Source organism: Athene cunicularia (assembly GCF_003259725.1).
Source record: "Athene cunicularia isolate RWA chromosome 1 unlocalized genomic scaffold, athCun1 chr1_part1, whole genome shotgun sequence".
In the NCBI taxonomy this organism is placed as follows: domain Eukaryota; kingdom Metazoa; phylum Chordata; class Aves; order Strigiformes; family Strigidae; genus Athene; species Athene cunicularia.
The window spans coordinates 65,987,200-66,002,118 of record NW_020799091.1 but is presented as its reverse complement, the minus strand read 5'-3'; the positions used below and the strand labels follow the sequence as shown (position 1 = coordinate 66,002,118).

General features: G+C 45.6%; 1 protein-coding gene and 1 long non-coding RNA gene across 2 annotated transcripts in view; one reads left to right on the top strand and one right to left on the bottom strand.

Annotated features, from left to right (window-relative positions):
- LOC113485540 overlaps nt 1–7,348 on the bottom strand; it is a 23,037-nt gene extending 15,689 nt beyond the window's left edge. Inside the window, exon 1 of the long non-coding RNA XR_003399444.1 lies at nt 6,835–7,348. This is a non-coding gene — a long non-coding RNA (uncharacterized LOC113485540). The remainder of the gene's footprint in view (nt 1–6,834) is intronic.
- Nucleotides 7,349–12,178: 4,830 nt separating this feature from the next.
- Nucleotides 12,179–14,641, top strand: C1H2orf40 (chromosome 1 C2orf40 homolog). Its single transcript, XM_026843572.1, has 2 exons — nt 12,179–12,385; nt 14,350–14,641. Exons 1-2 carry the CDS (start codon nt 12,194–12,196, stop codon nt 14,509–14,511), a joined length of 354 nt encoding a protein of 117 aa, XP_026699373.1. The 5' UTR covers nt 12,179–12,193; the 3' UTR covers nt 14,512–14,641.
- The last annotated feature ends 278 nt before the right edge of the window (nt 14,642–14,919 follow it).

Here is a 14,919-nt window from a genome sequence, read left to right as displayed (position 1 = left end):
AAAAAAAAAAAAAAAAAAAAAAAAAAAAAAAAAAAGCAGCAGGCCTCCTATCTGCTTGTATCTCCTCTCTGCTGCCCAGGGAAGTGGTGGAGTCACCATCCCTGGACGTGTCTTTTAAGACATGTAGAGATGGCACTTAGGGACATGGTTTAGTGGTGGACTTAGCAGTGTTAAGTTTGCAGTTGGACTCGATGATCTTAAAGGTCTTTTCCAACCTAAATGATTCTATGATCTTAGCATCTCTGATTAACAAGTGATTACCAACAGTGAAGTTATATTGCATGTATTATAGCATGTTGTCTCTGCTCCTGCATTAATCAACATGAAAAGTAAAAGTTTAAATGGCCATCTTTAAGATGTTCCTAACCCAGTTATTACTTGAGTGAAAATAAACAGTCTAATACCACTGAATGGCCTCTCCTGATCTGTCATATAGTCATTACTGTGCTCATATAATTTCTGTACGGCACAAGAAATCCTCAAATGTTTATCTGCTTGTTTACTGACTCCTGTATGGCTAAACACTAACCTGGACACATGTGGGAGAGAAAGAGGTCAGTGCCACCAGAGCATCGCTATGCAGTTAGTTACCCTGCTCAGGTCCTCCCCAGATCCAAATAATGTTCAGCTAGTAGATATCAGACTTACAGCCAATGCATCGTTACTAATAATTACCAGGTGAAAGCATCATTCCATTGTGGCCATTAGGTGGTAACATCACCTAATAGAAAGGCAGTTTTTAGCTTATGAAGAATACTACAATCTGCAGTGCAGGGTGTGAAGAGATGCTAAACCAGGATATGTTCATTAAAGCAAAAATCACTGCAGTCATCTTTTTAGAAAAAGGAGTCAGACACAAAGGTTTATAATGGTAGATCTTGAGAAAGGAGGAGGCAAAAGACTTCTGTGTTGGTTTTGGTAGAAGTAAGCGATTAAATTGCTCACCCCACCTTGAAGAATTACAGCCTTAGAATTCCTATTTCTGAAGCTGGTTAGCTTTCTGGTTAAAGTGTATATCTGATCTGGTTCAAAACTGAGTGATCTGACCCAAAACAGGGCTATCTTGCTCACGAGGACATTTCTGATGAAGAGGAGACAACAGGGTGGAAATGGATGGCAGCATATTAGCTCCTCTGTGCCACAACCATCCCCCATAGCAAGAGCTCCAGGGCATAAGAGCAGTTATGCTGATGCCTAGAGGAGCTAGCAAGGACTTCAGAGGCCTGTCTACATCAACAAATGCGGGCAGGTCCTTCTGCTTGGCTGAAGGAGAGACAGTTTAAGTTCAAAAGTTGTGCAGCCCTGTTAGCACAGACAGAGCTAATGGGCCCTGCTGTGAGCTGGGTCAGGCCTTATGCCAGGCTTTGGGATCAGAACCCAGCAGCATTCCCCTCCACCACCCACCAAATACAAACCCAGGAGAGCAAAGAGCCGGGGATGAAACGCCTGCCATTCCAGGGTAGCCACATCTCTGCACGACGGCGTTTTGTGAGATTCAGGCATAAGCAGCAGCAGACTGGGATTTAATCTTTCTGAGATAAATGGGATTCCGCAGGGCTCTTATGATTAAAAATACATGTGTGCATGAATACTTGCAGGGCGGGTGCCTAAATGATCACAACAGGCAAAAAAATCTCCCCTCAGATTTCCATACCCTGCAGCCATTATACTGCCAGGTTGGCACAGACACCCTTTGAAGTTGCTGGCATCTCAGCACAGCTGGGTGCAGTGGGGCTTCACGTGGGAAGATTAAAGATGTCGTGATCTCTTACTCAGCAGCAGCACAGAGAGACTACAGAAGTGCATTCTCCTGGAAACAAACTGATTCGTAAATCAGAAAGGTAATCCAACATCAGATGAACAGAGGCACAGGCTTGTTCAGAGGCAGGGCTTAAGCGCAGGGCATTGGTGAAGCTGGAAAGCACAGATACAAAGCAGAGCCAGCGAGAGCGGCCACAAAGCAGATCAAGAGAGGTGTAAGGTCACATGTGATAACGTCAGGAAGACAAGTGAGGTTTCTGCTCGGATAACCTGAGAATCGCGCTCCAGGCTGGGACGCACTGTCTTTTATTAAGGCTCCCAAAGGCTTGTGTTCGACCCGAGGAGAGACCAATCACCTGCCCTCCACTGCGGATGACTTTGCCGTATTTTGAACGTTTGGGCAGACATTTTGCGTGCTGGGGGCCTGCCTCAGGCAGGCTGGGGGTGCTGCTGAAAATCTCAGCCCATGTGATTCCCACCTGCAGGCAGAGAAGGCAGGCAAGGGAAAGCGGGTTGTTTATGCTAAAAACGCCTGGCAGTCTTCAGGCGATGTTCCAACTCATGCTCTGAAACAGGGGCTTCAGACTGAGCATGGGGCAGCAGAAGCTGTCTGGGATGCGCCCCTTTTCCTTACCCATGAAGATGCACCCACTTTGTCCCATTTCAGATTTAAAAACAAATAGTTGCAAAGCACACACTTAGTAATTGTGTGCCATGTCCCTGAAGGTCTCTGAGGCTTATATCCACACTGGTGAGGTTGCAGTGGATATGCGTGGGGCTTGCTCTGCCGCCCAGGCTGTCATGCGTCGCTGCAGGCTGCTAGGGTTGAGGGGACTGAGGGACAGGAAAGGAAACCTTGGGTAGAGCTACCCTGTCACTGTCTCAAGCCCTTTGCTCCTCAGCAAGCAAACTTGTTCTGCTAGTAAACTTCCCTGCACAAGAGGAAATCCATTCTGGAGCATGCCCAGGCCTCTGAGTCATCGCTAAGAAGTCATGAAAACACTAATTTGGCCTGTAGGAACCGGTTTTAGGCATTGCTAAAGCCTCAAGCACAAGACAGGAGGAGGAAACAATCTGACCAGAGCGCTCAGGTGGGATGGGATCGGTGTGGATTCAGATCACCTTTCTCTCTGCAGTGACCTGCTCCAGGGACAGTGCTTACCAAGCATTGAGTGAACCCAATCCCCATCTATTCCACAGACATAATATCCTTCTCCAGCAAAAAGGAGAAGTTCTGTTTCACCAGTGCCACCCCATTCCCACTTCTGGCCATACTGTCTCACTGCCTTCTGGCCTCATCTCTTGCAAGCTACCAACCTGTACCATCACAGGTCGCTAGTCCTGAAGATAATTTCAGCAAAAGTGAATTGTGTCTGCTTTTCTAGCAAACTGAACTGGCTCCAAAAAGTACTAGAGCCAATTCTAGTAAGAGAGGGGAGGATGAGGTAGCAGGGGACAGATGGACTTCCCCATCTTGGTGGTACTAAGCCACCACATTGTCTTAAACTCTTAAGGGTAAGGCAGCTGCCTCAGGAAGCACAACATGGTTTCCAGCCGTCCTCCAGTTTGTGCTGGAGTCATAAGGTACTGAACTAGGCTCGCTCCTCTGGTGACACTCTTTACAAAGGAAAAGACTCACGTGTGGTGTTCTGCAAAGGGGTTTAGGGCTGCAGATGGTGAGAGAAGGCATAGTCCTCCATTCATGATTAAGGTGCCCAAGTGTTTGAAGAAGGCTGGGTTTGTAAGAAACTCCTCGCAACTTCCCTTGGTCTTGTAGTTGCTGGTGTGATGGTGCTGTGTCCTCAAACCAGCTTTCTGGTCAAGCATGAGGGAGGAAATAATGATCTCATGATGAGGATTTCGTTGGGGGCCTGGGAAGACGGGGAGACCTTGGCAGCCGGGACAGGGCAGCTGGTGGTAGAATGGGACACTCTTCAGGGAAGGGCTTGATCACTGTGAATAGCATGTGGTCAATGATAACATGATGTAGCACAAGCTGAGTTAGCTTTTTATATTATATGAATAACACCAACCCCATGAGTAAGCCTAGAGTTTTGGGGAAAGAACAGAAATGTATACAGACCATTAAGACAGCAATAATGTGCAGGAAAAGGGATGCTAAAACCAAATTGCTAAATTTAAGATTTTTAAGACTTTGAATTTACTAATCTTTGAGCAGTTGCAACTTGTTTGTTAGTGGAGTTTTTTTTCTTTCTTTCTTTCTTTCTTTCTTTCTTTCTTTCTTTCTTTCTTTCTTTCTTTCTTTTTTTTTTTTTTTTTTTTTTTTTTTTTTTTAAGAGTGTCCGTGCATTCTGGATGTGAATAACAAAATAAGGGAATGAAAACAAGTCAAAAATAGCTCAGAAATAAGAGTTCAGAAAAAATGTTTTGAAGCATAGAGTCCCAAGAGATCACAGCAAAAGAAAGAATGATTCGAATGAAATCAGGCTGTGGTAAAAAGACACGTTGTAATGTAATACAGTTATAACTTCCTGTTATATCTGACTTGCAGACTAGCTATATACTTCCAGGTTTATCCTAAAAATATACTGGAGGCAGTGGAAAATAAAAAGGAGAAGGATTTCTTAGAGAGAGAAATTTTTTTAGCCATCTGCAGAAAGGAAGCAGCCGTGATCAGATAACGTTGCTGAACTAATCTGCTTCTCACTGTGCTTATCACAAGAGCAATAAGGTTAATTCTGTAGTGAGGGCAGCAAAATACTGCCAGTTAGTGAAGGAAGATGGACAGACCAGCAGACACCATTTCTTATCTGACAGAGTCAGCCAGAAACTGCAAAAAATATCACCAGTAGCCAAGCACAGAGGAAGAAAGAAAAAAAAAAAAAAAAAAAGACTAACGTATTTTCTATGGAAAATATAAACACTAATATTTATTAATACCATGGACCAAAGTAATGGTGCAACTGGTTGAGACACAATGGGTGAAATGTGTCCCAAACCATGCATTGAGGCCAGTGACACTCATAGCCAACAACAAATAAACTTTCCCTAAAAAAAAGGTGTTTATCCTGGGACTTGGGGCTGTCAGAAGGATTCTGGAACAGTGGAAGAAATAGCATGAAACTCAAAATGTTTTGGAAAGAACTGACTGATGACTTGAATATTCTTCCTTCTTCCTTCTGTTTGGAAGGAAAACACAAGTCCTGCGGTTTTCTTGGAACAAGCTGCAGAAAACAATCTGGAGTGCCAAGTGCCTCTGTCCTAAGGCTAGTGACCAGGCCAGTATCGCTGGGAGATTTTGTAAAAACCTCATTAACAGAAAATAATAATTTTCTGAGTGTTGGGAACACTGTTCACTGCCATGGTCTTGATCAAATGGATCGTTTTAGTGGATCATTAAAATCTTCATGGCGCTTCTTTGCAAAAGTGTCATCTCCTACAATCCCTGCCAATTTCCCATTTATCGGTCTACTAAGTAAACTGATGCCAGGTATCAGTTTTTTATCCTAAGTCTTGTTATATTTGGTGGTGTTTTTTCCTTGAAAATCCACCATATAATCCTGTGATTATATAAGCATTTAATCTACTGTCGTGGTTTAAAGCACAGAAGGCAGCTGAGCACCAGGCACACTCCTTCCCCTCTGGTGAGATGGGGAGGAGAAAATATAACAAAAGGCTTGGGGACCGAGACAAAGGCAGGAGGGATCACTCACCAATTATGATCATGAGGGAAAAAAAGACAGACTTGACTTAGGAAGAAAGAACATTAATTTGAATACCACCACCACCAATTTACCAATCAGGTCAGAATAGAATGGTGAGAAATACAGCCACATCTTAAAAACTCCTTCCCCCCCATGCCTCTCTTCTTCCCAGGCTCAGCTTTGCTCCTGATTTCTTTATCTCCTCCCCTCCAGCAGTGCAGGGGCAGGGCAAGGGGCTTGCGGTCAGTTCATCACCCGTTGTCTCTGCTGCTCCTTCCTCCTCAGGAGGAGGACTCCTCACACTCTTCCCCTGCTCCAGCGTGGGGTCCCTCCCACGGGACACAGACCTCCATGAACTTCCTCCAACATGAGTCCTTCCCATGGGCTGCAGCTCTTCACAAACTGCTCCAGCATGGGTCACCCCCCATGTGTTTCAGTCTTCCCAGCATCAAGCTACAACAACGGGGGCTTTTTCCCACAGAGTCACGGTCTTCTTCTTTGGGCACAGCCACCTGCTCCAGCGTGGGGTCCTCCACGGGCTGTGGGTTGGCATCTGTTCCACCGGTGACCTCCAAGGGTGGCAGCGGGGCGGCCCTGCCTCTCACCAGGGGCTGCTCTGGCACTCGTCGTGCCCCTGTCCCCCCTCCTTTCTTCCACTGACCTTGCTGTTTGCAGAGCTGTCTCCCTCCCTCCCACTCCTCCTGTCATGTTCCCCTTCTTAAATATGTTATTGCAGAGGTGCAGCCACCATAGCTAACTGTCTTGGCCTTGGCCAGCCGTGGGTCCAACTCGGAGCTGGGGAAGCTTCTCACAGGAGACACCCCTGTAGCCCCCTCCCCCACTATCAGAACCCTGCAACACACAAACCCAATACATCTATGCTATATTTAAAATCATTATTGTGTTGAAACGCTTGAAAACATGAAGCTTAATAAAGGAAGGAGGAATGAAACGAAGATCAATGTTTTTAACACAGTTTTTTGTGCTTTGAATTTCTGAATATCCTTGAATGGTCATTACTGATGCTGTCTCTTACATTTTAATGAATACAACACCCTTTTCTCAACAGCTACTATGATGATATGCAAAAGCAGAGCTGTCTCACTGCTATTCAGGGATATCTCTGTACTTGATTTTAGGCAAAATGTACAATAATAATAAAGGAATTCAGACACTTTAAAATTCAGTGATACTTTGGGGCTGAGATTTTCCCTCTGGTTTAGTTCAGATTAGTTAAACAGCTGCACATGCCCACACCACTTTAGGTAGTTTTAGAAGCCACTGGGCTTAAAACCACTGTGTGTAAACTCTGAGATCATACTGGAGAAACAGGGTCACCCAAGCAGTTGCTAAACATGCAGTGAGTTGCAGATCTTTTAAAAAATCAGCTAGAATCTTATCTGCTTACCCCAGAAAATGTGCCCAAAGTCCTGCAGGCTCTGAAGACAACACTGGCAGGCAGTAGGCTCAGCAGTCAGGATTTCTCTGGCTCCAGTGAGCTCCCTGCCTGGCTTCTGCCTGTTGTTTCTCAAGGTCAGGCTCAGAGTGTCTTTCTGTTGGATTGCTCGCAAATTTCTGCCTCAACACACAAGCTTGCAAGACCATAGCGCAGCCCCATGCTGGGGAAGCGATGAAACCTGCCAGCTCCATCCTGCTATCCTGCCGCGAGCATCCCTCTGATTAGTGGTCCCCATTACGCTAGGGGCTTGACAGAGTTTTACACAGGGCATGATAGGGGCCCTGCTCACCGCTCCTCATCCTGGAGCTGTCTGGGGAACAGTCCTGCTGATGACATTAATCAATATCTTTCAACAGAATTTTGGCACCAAGCATCTACCATTGTCATCAGAAGTGATGACAGACATTTAACCGAATGACATCATTAGTGTGGACTTGCTTACCTAGAGTCCTTGGGGATGCTGTGCAGCTGTGACACCATAGAGTTCCCAGCACTGGCATGCCAGTGGAGGCAAACCAAGACCTAAAACAGGCCTTAAACTCCTCCATGATAAAGATAGGGGTGTTTTAAAGAGAGTGATGTCACTGCTGATGGAGAGAACCCAGGGAAACACCACAGTATAAACTACACATACAGCATCTGTGTTTTTATGTGACAAATAGCAGAACAGAGTACTGCAGATATGTCAGTAAACATGGATACTCATTTGAAGTTAAATACTTCTATGAATGATTTACAAGCTCAGCAGAAAAAAAAAAAAAAAAAAAAAAAAAAAAAAAAAAAAAAAAATAGTCCTTAAACCAACCTGGAACAGAAATAAAGATGGCTGCTGGAAAAACACCAGTCACCTTTCACCACTGCCTTTGAAAAGAAGTGGTGGTGTATTTTTACACAACTTTTTTACTTTATGTCAAAAACTTCTGTGCCCTGAACTGAAAAAGTGACCTATTCTGGGAAGATACTGCACTCAGTTTAACCCTGAGCATTATATTCTTCTGTCAATCACTTCTTCCACCACTAGAGCAATGATTTTCTACAATAACCTTGCACTTGAGTCAATTCATTCTCTGGGTTTCACCATGTAGCATTTTATCACAGCAGTTTCTTGAGTCATCATGATATACTTGGTATCCGGAGGTTTTGTGCTTTGTATTCCCCTGGTCCAGAGGCACCAAGTACCTGAAGTTCTGTAGAGCTCCAGCTCCCACATAAGGCTTGTTACAGACTGATGAGCTGAACAAAACACCCTTTGCCTTTACCAGTAGAACAGCAGACCATAAATATTCACAGGTTTTCACCCTGGTTTTATAAATTATCTACATCATGGCTGTTCGTGCAGCCTTACATATGTCCTCTTCACTTCTGTCCCTTCTAGCTATATTTGCAACTAGCTATCCAAAAACCTCAGGTGGTTTTAGTAAAGAGGCTGTCAACGTTAAGCTGGTGAAAGAGTGCATTCATTCAGAAGAAGGAGTGTTTGCTCCAACAGACTGCTGACACTTGAAACATGGGGCTATGGGGAAAAAACACTCAAAAGCAGTGACGGAAAGGACAAACTAATTCTTGTTCCCAGTTTCATGGGAGTTGAACTGGGACAACAGCCTCCTAGGGGAGTGTTTTCATTGCAAGTGTCTGGAAGGTGCTGCTCCCTCCCACTCTGTTCCCCTCCAAAGCCATGGCTCCTGCAGAGAGCAAGGGGCACTTTAGCTGGAGTGACCACATCGCTTTTTCAAGCTACTGCCACTGCTGCTTCAACTGGGATGAGCAGAGAGGCCTGAGCAGTAGCTTGAGGGTGCTGGGGGATGGAAGACAGCAGGGGAGAGGCTCCGAGTACTCCAAGTACTTTTTTCACAAAGGGATTGATGAGTGGGGCAATCACAGTGGCCACCTGAAGTGACAATTCAGGCTGGGGCTGGGGAAGCGCTGAGGGACCAGCCCGTGCTTGTGCTGCTTCTGTATTTTATGGCAAGTGGTAAAGCCAGACATAGGGCCTTGTCCCAGCCCCACAATTAGCTGTGCCTGAAATAGCGCTGACAGGCTCCACATCTCATTACAGTGAGTTGCCACACCACTGCATGGCTCCCCAGCCATACACATGCGTATATGTATATATACACATATGTATTCAGTGTACATATTTATACACAGTTACAATATATACAGCGTGTGTGTATATATTCATCTGCAACCAATCTGGAAACAATTCTTGGATCAGGGAACTGAGGCCCCGGCACTTGCCAGATTTCTCACAAGTAGGTTACAGAGAGAGTCTGGCTCACCCTCGCTCAGCCTCACCTCCCCTTATAAATCCCTCCCGCACTCCTTGCTGTACCCTGGCACAGCTTCAGCAGGAGGCGAGATGCCCGTGATAGTCTCCTGAGTGTCGTGGGTCTCTGCTGTGAGGGAAGAAAGACGTGTGTGTCTGAGGACAGGCAAGGATTTCACTAGGCTTCAGTTAGGGTGTTTCTGACATTTGCAGGGGAAGGAGCTAAGAGAAGCAGAATTCACCGAGTGAAGGTTAAATCCAAATTAGGAAAAGGCAGAGTAAGCCTAGGCACCATTACAGTTATGATCCTGCTGAGCAAAGGCTTTTAGTTTCTGAGTTTGGCTTTTGGTCCCTGAGTTCTTACTGTAAGCTAAGGCTGTCTATATGTAGAAAAAAGAAATTGGAATTATTTTTGAAAGCTGTTCAGTTAAAATGCATTGTGATTTTCTGTGGACTTGGGGGGGTGGGAGGATGGGAAGGAGAGGGAGAAAAAAATCTGAACTAAGCCACTTTTGGTTGATTCTGATTTCGTTTCCTCACCAAGAAAAACTGTCAGATTTCATGCGCTGTTACAGGCAACTGACAAACTGGCTTTATATGTTAAATGACATGCTACAGCTATTTATTTTTTTTTTTTAATTTCCCTGTAAGAAAAGGCTGCATGAATTGCTGAAAGGTCTTTTACCAGTTGCACTGGATTATGTGTAACCCCAAGAAGACCCAAACCCCTGCGGGGACCTGGCAAACTGTGCCATGCCAAACAAAAGGAGGGGGTGGGGGGGTTGCCTCGTCCTACCGAAGCGCATCTCACCCCGTGTTGGAGCGCAGAGGGCAAAGCCCTCGCCCGGTGCGGCACGGCGGCTGCCCTCTCCGCCCTGCCCCGGGCGCCTCCCGCCCCTCCCCGTGGCCTCTGTTCCAAGCTGGTAGCATACAGCCACTCTCGCTTATGTACGGTACCAAAACCTGTGCATATGGAGCCTGCGCCTCCATGTCCATTTGGGACTTGGTCCTGGCAAGGCCGGAGGCTCTGCTTACCAAGCCCCTTCTGAAAAGCAGGGCTCCCAGCCTCAGGCCGTACACCTGTGTTTTGCTCTGCCCAGTGTACAGCACCTGCCTTTTCCAGCGTATGCATGGCAGACGTGGCATTTATCTGGTCGATTCTGAGAAGTCACAAGCTTTTTCAGGGAATTCTAATGCATGGAAATACTGCTGGCTCAGGTGCAGAGAAGAAAATGTGCAAACCAGGCTTGCTGACGATGCTTTGACTTGTTCCCTTTGTCCTCTTGGTCCCACGTGTGATTCCTTCTTGGAAGACTGTTCTCTCTATGGGAGAGATGATGGCCAAGGGCCCAGCAGGCAGTTGCACCAAATGACTTGCTGGTTGAGGGAAGGGGATGGAAATGGAGCTGGCTGGGGACAAGCAGTGCTGCAGCAGATGGGGGGCAGGCTGAAGCACCCCAGAAGTTTAGGTTGCCTCTCCTCAGCTTGCTCTGTGGCCGAGGCAAAGAATTTACACCCCCCCACAGAGGGGGCTCCCACTTTCTGCAAGCCTGTATAACTTCCCACTGGGTTTTTCCTGGCATCACCCACCACTTTTTGCCAGCCCTAAAATGTGTGCCTCATCCACGGCTGTTTTCCTTGTGTGTGGGTTCCCTGCCTCGCTGTTCTGCAGTGCTTGCATGCAGACAGGAGTGACCACTTGCAAGAGCACCCCTCCCTGCTCCCCAGCAACAGTCCACTTGTTTGTTCAGGCCCCCTGGTGAGAGGGACCTCCCCAGGGGAAGCTTTTGGAGTGTGCAGGCAACATGGCCTACACCAGAAGAACTGCAAAGCCTTGAACTGATGATGAATAGGCAGCCCCTTAGTTCCAGCCTAACTTCCCTTTCCCAGCTGTGCACTAACATGAGCAGGCTAAGTACATGGTGATGGTTCCCTTGCCGGCAGTGTCCCTTGTGCGAGGCTCGTTCATGTGACACTTGTTCAAGTGTCCCCCTTCCCAGGAATAACACCCAGCTCAAGCGCATGGTGAGTTATTTTTCCAGCTCATCACGGCAAGGCAGCCTGCTGTTTCCCACCCTTCCTGCGACAACCCTCTGTCACTTTTACCTCTTGAATCTCCTCCCCTCTGCAGTCCTTTGCCTCTTCCCTGGGAGTCAGCCTGGCTCCTACTTCAATGGTTTTCACATCTCCACCTGATTTCCCTGTCTGCCCCAGCCTCTTTCCTCACATCCTCGGAAAATCCCCACCCAACCCATGTTCCTCATTGCAGTGAACCCTCTGAAGCCAAGGCGTTCCTCCTACTCTTACACACGCTTCTTGTTTCATGGGAAGACCAAACATCATACTACGTTTTATCATTCCCATGCGTGGCAGAGGGCTAGCCAGTCCTCACATCCATACCTTTCAGAGGTACATAAATTGCTCTAGCAGCCGCAGCAAACTGTCTGCCTCTTGGGCATGGAGCAAACCAGATGGCACGTCTGGGGCTGGCAGGTCAAGGGCATTCCCATGCATCCACCAAGCAATGTGCTATCAAAGCCTGATGGGCTTTTGTTTTTGGGCATACAAGGCATTTAGTAGCACTCACTATTTAAAAGCTATGTTTTTATATAACAGATTGAAAAATCTGTCTTTTTATGCATGCCTCCCTTCGCCCTAATAAATTAGCAGTGTTTCTCCAGCTCCTTCAGGCTTTTTAACTTTACCCCTCATATCCGTTCCCATTTCTGCAACAGCATCATGCAGAGGTCAGTCTCCTCGCCTCAAAGCACAAACACGTTGTGTATATGCTCTTTGAGTTTGGGTTTATTTATTTAAATTCCTTACTTAGCTTCTGTCTTTGAGCTCACAACAGCTTTTTGAAAAATCCAAGAGAATGCGAGTAGCTGAGAAATCCTATTACATCGCTGATTCCTGGGTTTATTACTGTTACTGCTGCTACACGCATCATGCTGCCAAGCACAAAGGTGATGGCATGATGCAAGAAGCATTTTCTTACTTGCTGCAAGCAGTACACTTCAGGCTGACTAAAAATTTCCTGGCATGCCTTTTTTTTGGGGGGGGGAATTAATTTCAGCCCCTGCTGCCATGAAGCCTGAGGTGTCAGTGAAAGAAACGGCAGCCAAGGAGTTCCTAAGCAGCTTGAGACGCCAGAGGCGCCAGCTGTGGGACAGGAGCCAGCCCGACGTGCAGCAGTGGTACCAGCAGTTCCTCTACCTGGGGTTCGATGAGGCGGTGAGTGCAAAGCTTACTTTCAAGGGTTAGCAGGGCTTCGGCGTGAGCGGCTGCGAGCGTGGGTGCACAGCCACAGGGGCACCCAGGGAGAAGCTGCCCTGCTCTGTTCACAGACACTGTGATTTCTTTCTGTAAAGTAGCGAATATTGCACAGAAATGTAAGCTCCGTTATTTGTTAGGGATTTCTGCATTATTTTGTTACTAGAAAAAAATGACACTGAAATCTTGTGTGCAGCTCTTGCCTGCTACCAAACTTAAGCTTAATAAATTGCCAATGGATGTATAAACAAAGTTTGCTTTGAGAAATAGGGGGCCAGACCCAAAGCAATCAATTGTATTTCAGGAAATTAATTTGGCAGACTCAACCTAATCAATTTGCTTTTTAACATTCTGAGAAACCCACACCAAGCTGGCCGTGACCAGCATTCCTCAGTGAAATTGCACTAACATTAGGTACCTAATGCATGCGTGTATCTCCGTGGCGTGGGCAGCTCCTGACAATCGCGAGCACCGGCAGCTGTGCCTTGACTCTAAATGTGAAAAGAAAACCACTGGATAGCCTTCAGCCAACCTCCCCTCAAATGAGAAGTATACATTTTTTAAAAACAGTTAGTTTGTAAAAATGCTGAAGTGAAATCAAGAGTTCTTAGCTTTGCACAAAGCTCTACTAAATAGATGCTGAAATAGGGCGAAAAATGTGCATTTAGTTGCAGTCCCACACGTAGAATAATTTCTACATTAATAAGAGGTAAAAATAGTTATAGATGTTGAATTCTTGGCTTGTGTCAGCTGCGTGAGTACGTTTAATGAGATTGCATTGGCACAGGCAAGCTGGAGTACATTTTGGACGTTCATGCTATGTGAATTGCTTACAAGATGAATGCCTTCATTTTCAAAGCTGGAACAATTAAAAAAATAACCCTTTGCTTGGACTGAAAGAATGAAGGGTCCAATTTTTTGTTGCTCCTGGACATTATGCAGATAAAAATGACCTTTTAACAGCATGGCTATATTCCCCCCCCCCCCCCCCCCAGTAACAATAGAAAAAATAGGAAAAGTGGGTTTATGCATCAGAAAATGAAGACTGGGGGAAAATACTAGGAGGTAACAGGGACAAACCATGCAGATAAGATGAATTCTCCTCGTGAGTTCCTGTGTGCATTTTGAAAACTGAAATGAGGCTTGTTGTGGGATACAATGAATCTACTTAGTAGGTTTTCTTGAGTATTAAGACACAGTTTTAACAATGAAATAACTGTTTGTTCCAGCAAAGGACTTGGGCCATACTTACCCATTGTGTATTCTGCAAAACTTTTTTTTCAAATCTCATCCAAAAATATTTCCAAAGAGTCATTCAGATGGAAAGGCTTTGACTTGGCAAGTATTTGATATCCTTGAACACTATTTTTCCTCTGCTGTTGTGAGCAGAACTGAACTGCTTACTGCCTTTCCATAGCTAGAAGGCTGTGCTGTACATTCATTTTTACCCATGCAAAATGGGAATGAAAGATCATGGGGCATAAAGCAAAAGCCTGTTGCACCCACTCTGACTCGGGGACATCAGGGCAGCAGAGAACCAAACCTTTAGACTTTTAAGAACAAAACATTCAAATGCTTTTATAGTCCACCACTGAAACGGTAATAGAAACATTAAAGGTGGCCAATGCATGTTTCAGTTGCAGGTGCTCTCAGTTGAAGCCCTTTGCAGCGGGCAGAGGGGATGGGGGTGGGTCCCAGGTGGGGCTGGGCAGGACAGTTCCAGCATTTGGGGCCCTGATAATCCTATAGAGACGGTAGTACAAGCCACAAAACCCCTCAGATCTAAAGATCTTGTTTTGGCAAATATGCAAAGGATCTGAACTTCTAGAGGAAAAAAAAAAAGGTACCTCTTTCACCACTTCCGTTTCACTTTCTTCATTGTAAAGTTTCAGGCTTGGAAAGCAAGTATTTTCTTTTTTTGGCAGAAATTTGAAGATGACATCTCCTACTGGACAAACTTAGGGCGCGCTCGTAATGAATACTATGGTGGATACTACCAACACCACTATGATGAAGATTCACCAATTGGCCCACGAAACCCACACACCTTCAGGCATGGAGCAGGTGTCAACTACGATGATTACTAATGCCATTTATCCTACTGTAGCTGGTGCCTATCGGGCTGTGCTGGGTGAGGCTGAGTCCTCCCTCAGTCAGAATGAGCCTGCTTTCCTTCTATTAATGTAAACCAGCAAGAGTAAAGGAAGTGCCTGACTTTTTTTAATTATCATTACTTAGTAGTACACTATATATAAAGTGTTATAGAAATAAAGCTTTTTTTATAAAATAAACAGGTTGCCATTATTTAATAGTAGACTTTGTAACAGCAAGTTCCATTCCAACTGTATTACTACAGATTTCTTTTTAAAGGGCTTTTTCATTTGCTTTCCTACAATCAATTGCAAAATTACATCATCTAGTTTGGCATATAGAATACATAATATAAGCCAATACATTTCAGATGGGCCTGCTCATTCAGATTTGTGTCAACAAAT